The 19,442-nt window shown below is 42.4% G+C and overlaps 1 protein-coding gene across 1 annotated transcript in view; it reads right to left on the bottom strand.

The window, feature by feature from the left end:
• The window catches only part of LOC131936112 (adipokinetic hormone/corazonin-related peptide receptor variant I-like), a 107,547-nt gene extending 94,119 nt beyond the window's left edge, over window positions 1-13,428 (bottom strand). The window contains exon 1 of the mRNA XM_059292988.1: window positions 12,841-13,428. Coding sequence (XP_059148971.1) covers window positions 12,841-13,428 — 588 coding nt within the window. The remainder of the gene's footprint in view (window positions 1-12,840) is intronic.
• Between the last annotated feature and the right edge of the window lie 6,014 nt (window positions 13,429-19,442).

The raw sequence follows: 19,442 nt of genomic DNA on the forward strand, positions 1-19,442 counted from the left end.
ATTGATATTGCAAATTATTAAGCTAATCAAGTCATATAATTATCTAAACGAAGCAATTAGTCCTCATTTGACGAAGTTTAAAGTTTGTATCAGCTAGGTCGCTAGAAGGGTTGTGACGTCAGAAGACAACTTGACTACCCATGTCAGACAACTCTATTTGACTTATTACGTCACAAGGTTGTATTTCACTTCCTTTAATTTAAAATAATGAATAGCTTTTTGAATCAAAGTTGAAAACAAATGCCCTGTCACTGGAAATGTCGCCTCATTTCAATCACCTGCTAATTGTGGGTAATTTCCCCTACTGCTGCTAGTTACCTCCCCTGTCTGTGTGGGTTAATTCCCCTTTAGTCCTAAGTTACTGCCCCTGTCAATGTGTATGTGTAATCTACTCCACCTACTTGTTTACGTACTAGAACTGCAGCCATTACTGTGATATTTCACACCATTTGACTGAAACTTAATCACAGCAAAACATGAAACCATTTAATTTTTCAACTTCATTATTTTGTTTTATTAAACAACAACATCGATGATAGCTTTTAATGCGAGGAAAAAAACGAATTTATAATTACATTTTTTTAAACACAATTTAACATTTGTTTCTCCCAATAATGGAGCGTACTTTAACAAGTCGCATTCTAATAATTAGATTTAATGTCTTGTGATGGCATTCTCACAAGGAAACCTAAGGAATGTAGCAAGCCCCATTGAGAGACAAGGCCTATTTTTGTTAGTTCAGTAGCGAAGAGATGAGCATGAGCAAGATTAATTATCTTAGCATGAGCAAGATTAATTATCTTAGCGTTAGACGAGTTTTCACTTGTTAGAAAATGTGTGATGGATTTTATTTCCTCAAGTCATTGACATTAGTTTTTATCACACTGAAGTAAGGAATACTGTAAGGAAATCGAGGATGGTACTTAAAGAGATTATCGAGCATGCTACAGAATTTTGATTCAGTCAGTTTCAGAATGTTGATATTTTGAGAATGTTGATATTTTCAGATGGTGATATAACGATTGTAAGTTAGAGAGATTTCATAGCATGATCGTAAGTTCAGAATGTTGATTAAGATCGCCAGCTACATTACGTTGATAAGGCAATCAATAGCTGCAGCTATAGAATGCTAGTCTGATAAAATAGCTGCCAGCTATAGAATGCTAGTCTGATAAAATAGCTGCCAGCTACAGAATGTTTGGCTGATAAAATAACTGCCAGCTATAGAATGTTTGGCTGATAAAATAACTGCCAGCTATAGAATGTTTGGCTGATAAAATAGCTGCTAACTAAAAATATCTAGTCGATATAATGGCTGCCAGCTATAGAATGCTGGGATTTTAAAATGGCTGCCAGTTACAGTTTGCTGGGGATGTCGTGACTAAAAGGTTTAACGACTCCAATGACGCAGAAGAAAAAAAACTATTGTATGTGACCCCAATGATAATCTTGTGCAAGGCCGGCTACTCTGTTAAGGGTACACAACTCGATGGTAATTTAGTTCAGCACTGCAGGGAAAGTACATGACAGGCAGGGTAGGAACCACGTGACTACCGTGGTTGGACTGAGACAAACACTTGAGTCGCTGGTCATCTGCAGCCAGAGGGCAGTGTTAGGACACGGACTTTTAGACATCAGACAATTGCCAGTTTTAGGACACGCACTTTGATAAACAGACTTTTCTTTTGACAAAATCGCTCGTTTTTCGAGAAAAAAAATACATGCGAAAGTTCTTAGTGTATCCTATATTATAAACAATTAACGAATTCTTTTAGGTTTTTTCGGAATCAAAAATACAATAAATTACCCCTTCCGGTTATTGGAAATCGGTTAAATGTTCTTAGAAATTTACATACGGTAGCGTATACTTGTGCATGAAACTGAAACTGTACTCAAAAACTAGAAATAGTATACAAGCACTTACGGATATCGGAAATCACTCAAATAAAGAAGTAGTTTAAGTAAAGCATCTCATTAAGATTTGTCAAAATGAATATTTTGATTTTTCCGACAATTACAATACTTGCTCTATACTCCGTATAGGATAAAGTAAAATAATCACTTTAAAACGTGGAGGTTGCAATGCTACAGAGACACGACAATGTATGCGCCATACTCCACCCATGTAACCTACAAATACGACATCTCAACAAACATTTATGTTGATAAATTGTATCTGCCAACAAGAAAACAACATCAGACTATGTTTTGGGGAATAATATTCCGATTAATTTGACTTAAAGTACACAAGGGAGACAACAAGCACAAAACAAAGAAGAGATGTGATTGGCTTATGATTTTTCCCACGTTTTCTTTAACTTGCTTTCGCGTCTGTTTGTCTGTCCATCAAATCTTGCGATCGAAATTTCGGGCACTTCCCAGTTAGCTAGCGCGCTGAAATTTTCAGGGAAGCTTTGTTTCCGATGACAATACAATATTCAATTATTATTATCACGACGTCTTCAAGGATATATTCTATAAAATTATTGTTTATATAAATGGTAACCCAGAATTTGTTTGATTATAGATCATCTGATGTTTTCCACATAACCAAGGGCATTGAAAAGTTACAAACAAAACAAAGTCGTGAACTGGTAGACATTTTCAATAGTTCATTAAGGTTAATTAATTAGATTAACACCCCCAGTGTTTACTCACGCATGTTATCAGCCTAACTAATTTCTATCAATTAGCATTCACAGATTGATTAGATTTTTAATGAAAATTAATCATTTCGACAATTTACCAGGAACCCATACATCACTTGGTCACATGAAGGTTTAAAATAAATAAATACAAAAATGGATCGTTTTATTTTTGTACGTAATTTTTTTTAAAAATTTATGTACGTAATTGATTTTTTTTTTAACTTGTTGTTTTACAGTTTATTTTATGTAATGATTATCTGTGTGTTGTGTGTAATATATTTTGTGTGTGTAATGTATTTTGTGTGTGTAATGTATTTTGTGTGTGTATTTATTTTGTGTGTAATGTATTGTGTGTGTAATGTATTTTGTGTGTTGTGCATCATGTAATGTGTGTAATGTGTTGTGTCTGTGTGTGCTTTAGGTGTGTTTGCGTGTAAACTAACTCACTAACTACCTAAAGTCAACATAGAACACAGCATTAAGTTGACCATCTCAAACATTAATTACGCTCGTTAACTTGAATAACGTGGAAAATATTAGTATAGTACAGATATGAGTTTAACTAAAAATAAAAGGACAACGTTTTTCAGAATGTGGTTCTTAAACACGGCAAATTTATATAGATCGAAGATTTAAAAAACAAACCAAAAAAAACAGCATTTCCTGTAGAATTTTAAACCATTTTCCAGATATTTTTCAGACAAATCTAGGACGTAGTTTTTTTAGGTGGAAGGGGCGGGGGGATTGCAAATAGGATTTCTAAATTTGGCACCTTATTTTGTCTAGTGTTCTGTTTATGACCTTGTTAGTAATGAGAATATGGGATGTTAAATCAACCGTGACGTAAACATTTGGTCGTCCGGCGGTCGATCTTACAATCTTGGAACTGTAGCCAGTGTAGCGTTAGGAAAACTACTTGCTTGCAGCAAATGTGTGTCCGAAAATCTGGACCAAGTATGATGGTCATTTAGCCCAGATTTGGCGGCATCCCATCTGGGACTGATCTGGTTTAAGCAGAAGTGAGCCTCGAATACCAGACGACACTAGATTAATCTCCCTGCCCGGCACTCGGTACAGCTAATTGAGACGTGGATAGGGGAGACAAGTCACAAGTCCGTCGCGGATTGTACGAGAAAATAATGAAAAACTCAAGGAAGATTGAATGGGGAACCGTGGGAGGAATACCCAATGATTGAAGATTGGGTGAAGACTCTTGCAGCCATACACGGAGGGTTAGCTAACAACAGGTGGAGGAATTGTTTTCCTGATTGTATTGTTCTCACAATAAACAAATCTAACACAGAACTAATAATAGAATGTCAGGCAAACGTCAGCAGAGGAAAATTTGTTGGGATACTTTGTAACAGGGATTTAAGCGATGGGGGGGGGTCCTGTGTGATAGCTTCTACGTCTATGAGTAAGAGGAGGATCCCTCTAAACCCCCCCCCCCCCCCACCCTCCCCCCCCCCCCCCATTTCTCCCATATTTCCATACTGTTTGTTAAACATCATTCATCTGCCCCCACTTCCCCACCCCTTCACATCCGATTTCTCTGTGCAATGCGAGCTCTAACATGGACGCATGGAAAGATTTTCATTGTGTCCCTTCTTTAAACACAAATTCAGTAGCTGTAATTACGTCAGCCAAATCAAATATCCTGCTCCAATAGACTCGGCTATTATAGAAGTCTGGGTAACCGCTAGCCTAGTGGCGCCACTATCCAAGCGTGGACTGGTTGTATCCGAATGGGAAAAAAATAAAAGCGGCCCCTTCTGGATTCGTGTTTCATTCATTCTGGAAGAATAATAAACATTTCTTCATAGACAACAGGTGAAGTAGATTTGATGACTGCACCAGTCAACTCGCTAGAGAAACCGGAAACAAAAATGATGTAACCCTCTTACAGACATTATCACGTGACTTGAATGACGTCATAACCGACAACATATCTCCATCAGATCTAAACAAAAGTCCCAAACTTTCATCTCAATGTTCAACTGACCTAATCATACTTTATGGGTTTTTTTTCTCGTACCAAAACTAAATTTCTTCTCACGGAAAACCCAAAAACTGAGATCGATTTACTCAATAAAACTGCTCGCTTTTACATCGCCTCTAGCTCGACTTGTGACATTTAAACACTTGTCATTCTGCAAGTTTGATGTCACCACTAGATTCAGACTAAAAGGGTTTTTACTCTCTAATCCGTACCAGCGAGATCTTTCGGGAAAAGTTTTTTAGTTGAACGCCCCACTAGCGGGTCGGAGGCGAAAATCTGTCACTGTCAAATGAGGATTTCAATAACACATGAGCCCGGGGGGTTCGGAAACTGAGGTGGTACAAGCTGTTCTGTGGGCGGAGTTAGGGTGTCATGTTTGTTAGGGTGGGTGGGGCTAAGGGTGTTGGCAGTCAATCATGCTTTAGTGGGTGGAGTTATATGCGTGAGAAGCGATGATGCTGATTTAGAAGGTGGAGTTATGATGGAGCAAGGTCAGGCCAGATTTTGGAAAAGGTGTAAAATATGACGGACCCAGTAATGTTAGTCAACTAGTCGCAACATTTTGGACGCCTGTTTCAACTTTGTGAACAGCTTATTAGACCGTGTCAAGTTTGTGAACAGCTCACTACACCGTGTCAACTTTGTGAACAGCTCACTAGACCGTGTCAAGTTTGTGATCAGCTCACTACACCGTGTCAACTTTTTGATCAGTTCACTAAACCGTGTCAACTGCTTACTATACCGTGTCAACAGCTCACTAGACCGTGTCAACAGCTGACTAGACCGTGTCAACAGCTGACTAGACCGTGTCAACAGCTCACTAGACCGTGTCAACAGCTCACTAGACCGTGCCAACAGCTCACTAGACCGTGTCAACAGCTCACTAGACCGTGCCAACAGCTCACTAGACCGTGTCAACAGCTCACTAGACCGTGTCAACAGCTCACTAGACCGTGTCAACAGCTCACTAGACCGTGTCAACAGCTCACTAGACCGTGCCAACAGCTCACTAGACCGTGCCAACAGCTCACTAGACCGTGCCAACAGCTCACTAGACCGTGTCAACAGCTCACTAGACCGTGTCAACAGCTCACTAGACCGTGTCAACAGCTCACTAGACCGTGTCAACAGCTCACTAGACCGTGTCAACAGCTCACTAGACCGTGTCAACAGCTCACTAGACCGTGTCAACAGCTCACTAGACCGTGTCAACAGCTCACTAGACCGTGTCAACAGCTCACTAGACCGTGTCAACAGCTCACTAGACCGTGTCAACAGCTCACTAGACCGTGTCAACAGCTCACTAGACCGTGTCAACAGCTCACTAGACCGTGCCAACAGCTCACTAGACCGTGTCAACAGCTCACTAGACCGTGCCAACAGCTCACTAGACCGTGTCAACAGCTCACTAGACCGTGTCAACAGCTCACTAGACCGTGTCAACAGCTCACTAGACCGTGTCAACAGCTCACTAGACCGTGTCAACAGCTCACTAGACCGTGTCAACAGCTCACTAGACCGTGTCAACAGCTCACTAGACCGTGTCAACAGCTCACTAGACCGTGCCAACAGCTCACTAGACCGTGTCAACAGCTCACTAGACCGTGTCGACAGCTCACTAGACCGTGTCAACAGCTCACTAGACCGTGTCAACAGCTCACTAGACCGTGCCAACAGCTCACTAGACCGTGCCAACAGCTCACTAGACCGTGTCAACAGCTCACTAGACCGTGTCAACAGCTCACTAGACCGTGTCAACAGCTCACTAGACCGTGTCAACTTTGTGCCCCCATTGACCCGCTGGACAACGACAAAACAACCTAGACGTGTCCGGCTCAACAAAGTCCAGCAACTTATCTAATTCAATTTTTCACCGTTAGTTGTGGCCCTTGTATCGATAAATCTTCCCGTGTGTTAGCGTAAAACTTCTACAATCAGATTTGGGCCTACAAGGTCTGCTAGGAAAAACTCCCAATGGGATTTTACTCCCTATTGGTGAGTGTAGATGTTGAAGGGAGGTAAATCATGAGAGAAAAATCTTGGGGTTGCAGGACAACCACCTGTGTATTGGGCGGGTTGGTCCTCTGTTTACTATTTACAACCTTGCCTTTTGGACGACTTATAGAATCGATTGACTTGTATTTCTACTAGAGGCTAGGTGTCCTTACTGTCATCTTGCCAACTAATCTTGGGTACAGTTCAGGGCTGAATCTTCTCATAGACATACTGTTTATCTAAATCCAAATTCGGGCGTGATATTTTATGAACACCCTAACCCGTAATGTGGTATAAAATCCTGCTCCTTACAGAACAGAAACGTATTCAGACATGTCAAAACTCAGACAAATTTCCACAAACCTCAGACAAATGTCCACAAACCTCAGACAAATATCCACAAACCTCAGACAAATATCCACAAACCTCAGACAAATATCCACAAACCTCAGACAAATATCCACAAACCTCAGACAAATATCCACAAACCTCAGACAAATATCCACAAACCTCAGACAAATATCCACAAACCTCAGACAAATATCCATAAACCTCAGACAAATATCCACAAAGCTCAGACAAATATCCACAAACACACATATCCTCAGACCTCAAACAAATGTCACACAAATCAATATCTTCTATTAACTCCGACAAAAGCTTCCATTGCAATCAAAATTTCAACCATTTTAAATACGAGCATACACGGATCATCTCCCCTTCGTTAATTTCCACCACTAAGAAAGCAATCCTTGCAAAACTCAGGATCAGCCGGGGGGCAGTAGAGTACAAGAATAGCATCCAGTCTTGTGAAAGCATCATTTCAAGCTTTATCCGGTTTCCGCTCACGGTACCGACTAATCTCATTTCCGACTGTATCGGAGAAAATCAAGTCTCGTCAAAAATAGCCGCAAATATTTGTTGGGTGGATGTCGGCTTTCATAATAACCAAAAAGCAATCAGACGGGCTTGGGAGTAAGGGGGTTTGTAGAACTGATGTTGTCATTAGTGGGGGGTCGGGGGTTGTAGAACTGATGTTGTCATTAGTGGGGAGTCGGGGGGGGGGGGGGTTGTAGGACTGATGTTGTCATTAGTGGGGAGTCGGGGGTTGTAGAACTGATGTTGTCATTAGTGGGGAGTCGGGGGGGGGGGGTTGTAGGACTGATGTTGTCATTAGTGGGGAGTCGGGGGGGGGGGGGTTGTAAGACTGATGTTGTCATTAGTGGAGAGGCGGCCATGACAATGGATGGAGAGTACAGGCTTGTAGTGTCTTCGTGAAGGGCAGGGGGTACTTTTTCAGATATTTTGCTCCGGTGGGAGGGGGAGGGGAGGGTTGAAATTTCCGGGGAGGGTGATCAAACAATGGTTAAGGTATATTCTGTATTTAAATTTAATATATTTAAATTTAATCCGAGAGAGGGGGTGTCGTTGGGGGGGGGGGGGGGAGGGGGGTCTTCGCCCCGGAGTGAGGATTGCAAGAAAGACTGACTAAAACTTCGACGGTTCGTGATTCTAAACAAAGATAACCAAGACGTAGATCGCTGCTACTAGTGTGTTATTGTTCACCAGTGTTTCTTCCAGACTTTTTTCTCCGGGGGGGGGGGGGGGCACTTGAAATTTTCGGGGGGGGGGGGGGGGGCGGACACTGTTAAAAGTATATATTTTCAATATAAATTATATAAATTTCATTTCGTTCGGGGGGGGGCGGTAAAATTTTTTCGGGATGCCTGGATGAAACTCTGTGTTCACGACAAACGTATGTCAATCTGGAATAAACGTGTCGACCCAGGTGGCACTTTTGGCTAACACCAGGTCAACGTGACCTTACAAAATCAATCAGATTCTTCAGATATTCGGGTCAACACGTCACTAAAGATTGAATCAGATCCTTCAGATATTTGGGTCAACACGTCACTACAGGATGAATTAGATCCTTCAGATATTTGAGCATATAACAAACGGAACAAATTGGAAACTTCAAAAGCCATGAAATTAAAGATTTTCTAATGTCGCTGTCTTGATGTCGCCCACGCATTGATTAAACTTTATAATTAATTATTTTTAGATTTAATTAAAAGAATGAAGCAATGCTACCTCAGGGTTTTAAAGGACTGATTAGGTGCCACTGTACTTCCTGTACTCGAGTAAGCAGTTATTGAGAGACATGACTGAACTTTCGAGTTCTTTTATGCAAGAGGGCGGGGGTAGTCAGGGAAATAAGCTCAATTAGACATGGGTCAAGGCTGGTCAGTATAGGGTCAGGTCAAGGGTGGTCAGTACTGGGAGAGGTTAAGGCTGGGCAGTATAGGGAGAGGTTAAGGGTGGTCAGTATATGGAGAGGTTAAGGGTGGTCAGTACTGGGAGAGGTTAAGGCTGGGCAGTATAGGGAGAGGTTAAGGGTGGTCAGTATATGGAGAGGTTAAGGGTGGTCAGTACTGGGAGAGGTTAAGGGTGGTCAGTACTGGGAGAGGTTAAGGGTGGTCAGTATATGGAGAGGTTAAGGGTGGTCAGTATATGGAGAGGTCAAGGGTGGTCAGTACTGGGAGAGGTTAAGGCTGGGCAGTATAGGGAGAGGTTAAGGGTGGTCAGTATATGGAGAGGTTAAGGGTGGTCAGTACTGGGAGAGGTTAAGGCTGGGCAGTATAGGGAGAGGTTAAGGGTGGTCAGTATATGGAGAGGTTAAGGGTGGTCAGTACTGGGAGAGGTTAAGGCTGGGCAGTATATGGAGAGGTTAAGGGTGGTCAGTATATGGAGAGGTTAAGGCTGGGCAGTATAGGGAGAGGTTAAGGGTGGTCAGTATATGGAGAGGTTAAGGGTGGTCAGTACTGGGAGAGGTTAAGGGTGGTCAGTACTGGGAGAGGTTAAGGGTGGTCAGTATATGGAGAGGTTAAGGGTGGTCAGTATATGGAGAGGTCAAGGGTGGTCAGTACTGGGAGAGGTTAAGGCTGGGCAGTATAGGGAGAGGTCAAGGGTGGTCAGTATATGGAGAGGTTAAGGGTGGTCAGTACTGGGAGAGGTTAAGGCTGGGCAGTATATGGAGAGGTTAAGGGTGGTCAGTATATGGAGAGGTTAAGGGTGGTCAGTATATGGAGAGGTTAAGGGTGGTCAGTATATGGAGAGGTTAAGGGTGGTCAGTATATGGAGAGGTTAAGGGTGGTCAGTATAGGGAGAGGTCAAGGGTGGTCAGTATATGGACAGGTTAAGGGTGGTCAGTATATGGAGAGGTTAAGGGTGGTCAGTATATGGGGAGGTTAAGGGTGGTCAGTACTGGGAGAGGTTAAGGCTGGGCAGTACTGGGAGAGGTTAAGGCTGGGCAGTATAGGGAGAGGTTAAGGCTGGGCAGTATATGGAGAGGTTAAGGGTGGTCAGTACTGGGAGAGGTTAAGGGTGGTCAGTATATGGAGAGGTTAAGGGTGGTCAGTATAGGGAGAGGTCAAGGCTGGGCAGTATATGGAGAGGTTAAGGGTGGTCAGTATATGGAGAGGTTAAGGGTGGTCAGTACTGGGAGAGGTTAAGGCTGGGCAGTACTGGGAGAGGTTAAGGCTGGGCAGTATAGGGAGAGGTTAAGGGTGGTCAGTACTGGGAGAGGTTAAGGGTGGTCAGTATATGGAGAGGTTAAGGGTGGTCAGTATAGGGAGAGGTCAAGGCTGGGCAGTATATGGAGAGGTTAAGGGTGGTCAGTATATGGAGAGGTTAAGGGTGGTCAGTATAGGGAGAAGTCAAGGGTGGTCAGTATATGGACAGGTTAAGGGTGGTCAGTATATGGAGAGGTTAAGGGTGGTCAGTACTGGGAGAGGTTAAGGGTGGTCAGTACTGGGAGAGGTTAAGGCTGGGCAGTATAGGGAGAGGTTAAGGGTGGTCAGTACTGGGAGAGGTTAAGGGTGGTCAGTATATGGAGAGGTTAAGGCTGGGCAGTATATGGAGAGGTTAAGGGTGGTCAGTATATGGAGAGGTTAAGGGTGGTCAGTATATGGAGAGGTTAAGGGTGGTCAGTATATGGAGAGGTTAAGGGTGGTCAGTATATGGAGAGGTTAAGGGTGGTCAGTATATGGAGAGGTTAAGGGTGGTCAGTATATGGAGAGGTTAAGGGTGGTCAGTACTGGGAGAGGTTAAGGCTGGGCAGTATAGGGAGAGGTTAAGGGTGGTCAGTATATGGAGAGGTTAAGGGTGGTCAGTATATGGAGAGGTTAAGGCTGGGCAGTATATGGAGAGGTTAAGGGTGGTCAGTATATGGAGAGGTTAAGGGTGGTCAGTATATGGAGAGGTTAAGGGTGGTCAGTATATGGAGAGGTTAAGGGTGGTCAGTATATGGAGAGGTTAAGGGTGGTCAGTATATGGAGAGGTTAAGGGTGGTCAGTATATGGAGAGGTTAAGGGTGGTCAGTACTGGGAGAGGTTAAGGGTGGTCAGTATATGGAGAGGTTAAGGGTGGTCAGTATATGGAGAGGTTAAGGCTGGGCAGTATAGGGAGAGGTTAAGGGTGGTCAGTATATGGAGAGGTTAAGGGTGGTCAGTACTGGGAGAGGTTAAGGGTGGTCAGTACTGGGAGAGGTTAAGGGTGGTCAGTATATGGAGAGGTTAAGGGTGGTCAGTATATGGAGAGGTCAAGGGTGGTCAGTATATGGAGAGGTTAAGGGTGGTCAGTATATGGAGAGGTTAAGGGTGGTCAGTACTGGGAGAGGTTAAGGCTGGGCAGTATAGGGAGAGGTTAAGGGTGGTCAGTATATGGAGAGGTTAAGGGTGGTCAGTACTGGGAGAGGTTAAGGCTGAGCAGTATAGGGAGAGGTTAAGGGTGGTCAGTATATGGAGAGGTTAAGGGTGGTCAGTATATGGAGAGGTTAAGGGTGGTCAGTACTGGGAGAGGTTAAGGCTGGGCAGTATAGGGAGAGGTTAAGGGTGGTCAGTATATGGAGAGGTTAAGGGTGGTCAGTACTGGGAGAGGTTAAGGGTGGTCAGTACTGGGAGAGGTTAAGGGTGGTCAGTATATGGAGAGGTTAAGGGTGGTCAGTATATGGAGAGGTCAAGGGTGGTCAGTACTGGGAGAGGTTAAGGCTGGGCAGTATAGGGAGAGGTTAAGGGTGGTCAGTATATGGAGAGGTTAAGGGTGGTCAGTACTGGGAGAGGTTAAGGCTGGGCAGTATAGGGAGAGGTTAAGGGTGGTCAGTATATGGAGAGGTTAAGGGTGGTCAGTACTGGGAGAGGTTAAGGGTGGTCAGTACTGGGAGAGGTTAAGGCTGGGCAGTATAGGGAGAGGTTAAGGGTGGTCAGTATATGGAGAGGTTAAGGGTGGTCAGTATATGGAGAGGTTAAGGGTGGTCAGTATATGGAGAGGTTAAGGGTGGTCAGTATATGGAGAGGTTAAGGGTGGTCAGTACTGGGAGAGGTTAAGGCTGGGCAGTATAGGGTGAGGTCAAGGGTGGTCAGTATAGGGAGAGGTTAAGGGTGGTCAGTATATGGAGAGGTTAAGGGTGGTCAGTACTGGGAGAGGTTAAGGGTGGTCAGTACTGGGAGAGGTTAAGGCTGGGCAGTATAGGGAGAGGTCAAGGGTGGTCAGTATAGGGAGAGGTTAAGGGTGGTCAGTACTGGGAGAGGTTAAGGGTGGTCAGTATATGGAGAGGTTAAGGGTGGTCAGTATATGGAGAGGTTAAGGGTGGTCAGTACTGGGAGAGGTTAAGGGTGGTCAGTACTGGGAGAGGTTAAGGGTGGTCAGTATATGGAGAGGTTAAGGGTGGTTAGTATATGGAGAGGTCAAGGGTGGTCAGTATATGGAGAGGTTAAGGGTGGTCAGTATATGGAGAGGTTAAGGGTGGTCAGTACTGGGAGAGGTTAAGGCTGGGCAGTATAGTGAGAGGTTAAGGGTGGTCAGTATATGGAGAGGTTAAGGGTGGTCAGTACTGGGAGAGGTTAAGGCTGGGCAGTATAGGGAGAGGTTAAGGGTGGTCAGTATATGGAGAGGTTAAGGGTGGTCAGTACTGGGAGAGGTTAAGGGTGGTCAGTACTGGGAGAGGTTAAGGCTGGGCAGTATAGGGAGAGGTTAAGGGTGGTCAGTATATGGAGAGGTCAAAGCTGGTCAGTATATGGGGAGGTCAAGGCCTGTCAGTATAGGGAGAGGTCAAGGCCAGTCAGTATAGGTCAAGGCCTGTCTATGCAGGGAGAGGTCAAGGCCGGTGTGTGCAGGGAGAGGTCAAGGCTGACTTACCTGTGGAATGCTGGCGACTATGGACAGGAGCCAGGAGACGATGAGCATGAGTCTGGCCCTGGTGTCGGCCTCTGTGATAGACAAAGGCCTCATGATGGCGAAGTAACGGTCCAGGCTGATGGAGACCAGGATACAGGAGGACAGGTAGAAGCCGATGGCCCGCAGGAACATCAGCAGCCTGCAGGCCACGTCACCCGCCCGCCAGGCCACCGTCGAGTGCCAGGCGATCTCCAGGGGCAACACGATGAAGGTCACGATAAGGTCAGCGATGGCTAGGTGCATGATGAACATGTTGATCCTGGATTTGGTGCTCCGGTTCCTGAACAACGTGATGAAGACGGTCAGGTTCCCGCAGGCGGCGATGATGAACAGGCAGGCGTAGGCGGCTACAGACACGGCGTTGTCGTCCGTGAAGTACAACGCTTTAGGCAGCGGCGGAAGGCACTCGGTGAAGTTGGTCAGGATCTCCTCCTTGGTCAGCTGCTGGCAGAAGCTTCCGTTCCCCGGGGTGGGGGTGATGGTGGTCTTCTCATCCACAACCAGGACCTGCAGCTCGTAGGTCTCGTGACCTAGCGGCTGTGACGTCATTAGAGCGTGCGCGGTGGGAAGCGTTGAAACCGGATGTGACGTGGTTCTGATATCCGACGGTGAAGCGGTGGAGATGACGGTGGTTAGAACCGATGACAGGGTCGCCAACCACACGGCTAAACGTCGACGGCATCCGGCTGGAATCGTTGCCATGGTTACACAAATATTTATTTGACTGGTTTACGGGCTAATCGCTCACCGCAACAAGTCCGGTGCCTGACTCCCGTCACGTGCTAGGTCACGTGGAGACCCGTGGTTTGTCATGATGACGTAAAATTTCCTGGCCAAGAGAATAGAAAAAATATTTTGTTAAAGCCAGCCAATGCGCTATCAATATGTAATGAGTTAATGAATGGGAACAAAACAGAAAGAGAGATGTTATTTCTTTAGGCAAAGAAAAGATGACGTGGTAACATTATGTTGTCAATGTCTGCATATAAAGAGAAGATCGTGTAAAATATGATGTCGATTACGGGAGTCAAAGAAAAGTTGACATTTTACCGTCTGTCTGCGGGGGCAAGGTCAATGTTCCAAGGGTCACTGTCTGTGTTATACTGGCTACAGGGGCGTACCAAAATGGGGTAACCCCCCCCCCCCCTCTAACAGACAAATATCAGATCTTGTGCAAGCACTAACTAGCAGGAGTGAAGAGCCCCCCTCCCACCCCGACCCCCCGCCAGTGTATATGTTGCTATGGTTCATCCCCTCGATATCTTATGGCATAAATTTACATTGGATGAGGTGTAAGTTGAGTTGTTAAAACTTGACCTTGAGCTGGGCGGTTAGAAGCAGACGATCAACACCTGCAGACAAGTCTGAAAGTCTAGTGAGGCAGACGGCAATTCAAGCGCTGGTGCTCGTAGTGTTTTAATATAACAAAAGTTGTTTCCCTTTTTTTTATCTGAGGTGAAAACGTTCAGGGTTTTTTAAAGTCAATATCGTCGGGGGGGGGGGGGGGGGGGAGGGGGGGAGGGGGAATCTTTTGAGCCTCAGTACAGTCAGGGGGCTTGTATGTTAATGTATTCCGGAATTGGTGGTGTTGTGTACTTCATATCGGGAGGGGGGTGGGGGTCTTTTGTGCATGGAAATTGTGTCTAAGAATTGAGAGATGTTATTCGTGTACCTAATTAAGGTGGTGGGGGATCAGGTACACGTTAGTCCAGTAGGTTATTGCGTGCCGGTGGGGCGGGGGGAGGGATTGGGGGTCAGTCCAGTAGGGGTCCTGTCGTAGATCAATAGATAGGTTATCGCGTGCCGGTGGGGGGGTGGGGGCTGGGTGAAAATAATTATCCTCTTGTCACGCGAGAATCTTGTAATAAGAGAGTGCCACACGCCATAAATCAATGAAGCAAATGTTATAATGCAGCCATTTATACTATCCGTCCTTACCCGTTATAGGCCTATATATTTTAATGTTAAACTTGTTGGTGAAAAATATTTTATAAAAAAGCTATTAGTCAAAACGCTATGTGCTTTACTACACTACTAACTAAATAGCTAAAAATTCCGACACATTAAAAATAACATAGGTTACCAATACCTATTAGAAAAACCAAATTATTTACATTATTAGTCAATACAACACCATATTAAATGCTCACGCTGATTACGTGACTTAAATGACCGGCTGTTCAATGGTATTCATGTTATTTTTTAAATTTATGTTACTTTTGGCCGAGAAAATTGTAAACATTTCTTAGCGTACGTCTTGATAAGAAGATCTAGATCTAGATCTAATTCAAAATTGAATGAAATAGTTCATTACTTCATATTCTAAAATTAGAAAATGACGTCATTAGTTTTGTTTTCTTTCCGTAATTTAAACATGGGACGTCATTGTTTATTGAGTTCTTGTCACGACAATAAATACTTTTCTGGCTGCATAGTTTAAAATGTGTTTCTACATTCGAATATGACTTTATTTTTATTTTCCTGCTTTAAATAAATTTTAGTTTATACATTGAAAACATCCACCATATTATTTTCCATTTAAGTACATATGTTTAAGTTCTCCATATGTCGCTGAACATACTGATCACGTCGCCTAAAAAAACTGGCGGACAGAGAGAGAGAGAGAAGTGATCACATGGGCTTTTATATATTAAAATGTTATAATGCTGCAGTTTATACTCTAATCACCGTTTAGGACATGAGAATAACGCAGCTACGCAGCCTATCAATGCCTTATGCGACGCTGGTTTGGGTATTGGAGAATGTGGGTTGCAAAGACAGTTGCCTTGTTTGTGTACGCGATCACGTGGTTTTAAAGAATATGTATTCCTGTTAGAGTATGGGAAAGCTATTTTAACATGAACATCTTCTCACAACACATCCTCTTGTTCATGAACTTCTTAGCCAACCCAGTCACGTGATCATGAACAGCCAACCCAGTCACGTGATCATGAAGACAGCATTCTCTGGTTTCATCGGTTTAAATCTACACAACACTGTTTGTAATGTAGAACATTTTAGCCTCAAACCATCACACATACTGTGGTCTAATCAAACCACTTAAACCACACAGACTGTAATATAAACCAACCGCCTACATCATACAGACTTTAAACTTTAAACCAACCGCCCCCAGCTAGCCAGGAAATGCTCTCCACGCTGACTGCCTGTTTGCTTGACATTAATCTGTCTTTTCAAAAGTAACTCTTTTTTGAAAAAAATCGGAAACCTCTTTTGAAATTAATCTTATCTCTTTAAAAATATTTCTTGCCTTTATTATTATAACATGAAATAAATGTATATTATGAAGTTGTAACGACAAACTGCATGTATTTAATTTATTTAAAAAATTGCAATTGAGATACCAAGAGACCTAGAATAACATGCATGAAATTAGACCTAGCCTTAAGCCAATCTCTTGCGTATCTTGGCGCGGTTTTGAAATACCGTCTCCTAGCTTCACGGGAAGTGAATCAATTTTGAATTATTTTTTTTCCAGACGGGAATGAAAATAGAAATATCGCGAATAATTGTACAGACAAGTAGCAGACGACATTGTTTAGAAGGTCAAGAGTTACTTCTCATACATGATTGATGTAGGCTACTCCTACAGATTTAATTATCAGCCTTGCACAATCTTGAAGATTTGTTTAAACTTTTGTATAAAAATTTAATCGGTGTTTCCTTGACATTATTTGCGCTCAGTATAAACACAGCTATGCTGTGCGTGAATTGACTTAATTTCTCCCAGCAAAAGTTACCAAGCAGAAACCAGTTGACAGCTATAATGTGCGTGAATTTACATCAATTTCTCCCAGAAAAAAGTTACCAAGCAGAAACCAGTTGACAGCTATAATGTGCGTGAATTTACATCAATTTCTCCCAGCAAAAGTTACCAAGCAGAAGCCAGTAGACAGCTATAATGTGCGTGAATTTACAACAATTTCTCCCAGCAAACGTTACCAAGCAGAAGCCAGTAGACAGCTATAATGTGCGTGAATTTACAACAATTTCTCCCAGCAAAAGTTACCAAGCAGAAGCCAGTAGACAGCTATAATGTGCGTGAATTTACAACAATTTCTCCCAGCAAAAGTTACCAAGCAGAAACCAGTAGACAGCTATGCTGTGCGTGAATTGACTTAATTTCTCCCAGCAAAAGTTACCAAGCAGAAGCCAGTAGACAGCTATGCTGTGCGTGAATTGACTTAATTTCTCCCAGCAAAAGTTACCAAGCAGAAGCCAGTAGACAGCTATGCTGTGCGTGAATTGACTTAATTTCTCCCAGCAAAAGTTACCAAGCAGAAACAGTAGACAGCTATGCTGTGCGTGAATTGACTTAATTTCTCCCAGCAAAAGTTACCAAGCAGAAGCCAGTCAGGTCCACCCCAACACCTGACACCATACGTTACTGACAAACAAGGTATTTATATGCTAATAAAAAAATCGATTTTCTCCAGATCAAAAGACTCAATCAACAATTTAGCCTTGGTTTCAGATTTTTTTTTCCTTGGCGAATACAAAAATGGAGGAAAAACCCCAGAAAAAAAACCAAATGACTGCTTGTGGCTTTTCAAACAATATCTTCTGCTCGTACATTTCCTGGGGCAGCTTCGAAGGACAAAGTTATACGAGCGAGTTCTTTCCCCTTATTGTGAGTTCTTTCCCCTTATTATGAGTTCTCTCCCTTACGTAATACCTTTTGTTTTCAGTGAAGGTAAACAAAAACATTTCTGTAAGTGAGAAAACTGGGAAGGGGGGGGGGGGGGGCAGTGACGTCAGAGACTGGTTGGGTTTCGGATGTACCGAGTGATCCCTTGAAAGACGAACAAAACTGCTTCATAATAGAATAATGCTTTGTCGCGGTCAGTTACGTTATTCTATGCATGGTGACACTATATTGTATGTGTGTATATATATATATATATATATATATATATATATATATATATATATATACATATATATATATACATATATATATATATACATATATATATATATATATATATATATATATATATATATATATATATATATATATATATATATATATATATATATATATATATATATATATATCTAATATATAAAGCTCAATTCTGTAACGCATATGTTTGTCGTTGGCATTTCTACGGATTTAAGTGTTAGATCAATTATCGTGCGCGTTTGTCTAAATTTATGAGTTAAAAAATTACTATTAAAAGTGTTGGGAAATCATTTTCATTTTTCAAATTATAGTAATAATTGTCGGCATGTTCATTAAACACAAGTTTTAAAAAAATATCATCTTTTACAAAAATTCTAATTATGTTTTTATTTAGTCCTATAGCGCTTACTTCCCTTTGATAAATTAGGCAAAACACAATTACTTCCCTTTATGAAATCATTGCATTAGTTGAAAAGCATAATTTACTTTTTAATTACTTTGTTTTGGTGTTGGGAAAAAAATAATTACATAATTAGCGGGGATTGATCAAGTGCAAATGTTTTAGGTATTTTACGGATAAGCTTGGAGTATTATAATTGTTCATTAAATTGAAACAGGCGCGTTCGTTTAAGTGAGTGCAAAAACTATGAATAAGTTGGGGTACTATAGTCGTTTATTAAGCTAAAACAGGCGATTCTGCCCCGGGCGTTTATGTTCGCGTTAGTGTTTTCTTTGTGTTTAGGTGGGTTTGCGTTAGTGGTTGCGTTTTGATTTGGTTCGTTTTTGTTCTTTCTTTTTTCGTTTTTGTTTGTGTTTTTTTTTGTTTGGGTTTGTATTTGTGTTTTTGGTTGGTTTTGCGTTTGGATTTGGTTTGTTTTCGTTTGCTTTTTCGTTGTTTTTTTTTTGGTATTGGTGTTTGTGGTTGGGTTTGTTGTTAGGTTTTTGTTTTCGTTTGTTTTTTCTTTGTGTTTGTATTGGTGTTTGTGGTTGGGTTTGTTGTTAGGTTTTTGTTTTCGTTTGTATTTGTAATTGTGTTAGCGTTATGTTTGCGTTTTGTTGTTTTGGTTTGTTGTGGTTTGGGTGGGCAATGCCGGGTTTATGATGATTACTAAACACACGGGTAATGGTCTTTAACAGAAAGGTTTTTCACAGAAGCCAGAGCAGGGCCTGGCCGGGACGGCTAGTATATATATATATCTAAAGCTATTTTAACTGTCTTGGAGAATTCTTCAAGTGATTGGATTTAGCAATCAAAACACAGCACTTTCTTTGTGACTATTTCAGACTCCGCTGACCATTATTTGGCGCTGCCAGCGAAGAAGACAACGAAAAAAAAAAACGTTTTATACAGAAAATGAGTACAATGAAAACCATTTTTCTGTTTTAAAAAAAAACTCATTATCTTTCCTTCTAAAACAGATGCATGGCTACTTGATTATTTCAACCGGATAGGAAACTTTAAGCAGAGGACATCTAAAACACAACTCTATTTAATCACACCAACATAGAAACATGTTCTAAAAATATTCATGGATTAATAAAACCTGTTGTGTGATACATCTGAGATTTGTATCTGTCTGTAGTGTGTGAACATCTGTTGATTGTAAGCCTACACGACCATCCGCGGTGGCCCAGC

Source organism: Physella acuta, unplaced genomic scaffold, assembly GCF_028476545.2.
Source record: "Physella acuta isolate Inbredline_101_S28 unplaced genomic scaffold, ASM2847654v3 ptg000168l, whole genome shotgun sequence".
Classification (NCBI taxonomy): Eukaryota; Metazoa; Mollusca; class Gastropoda; family Physidae; genus Physella; species Physella acuta.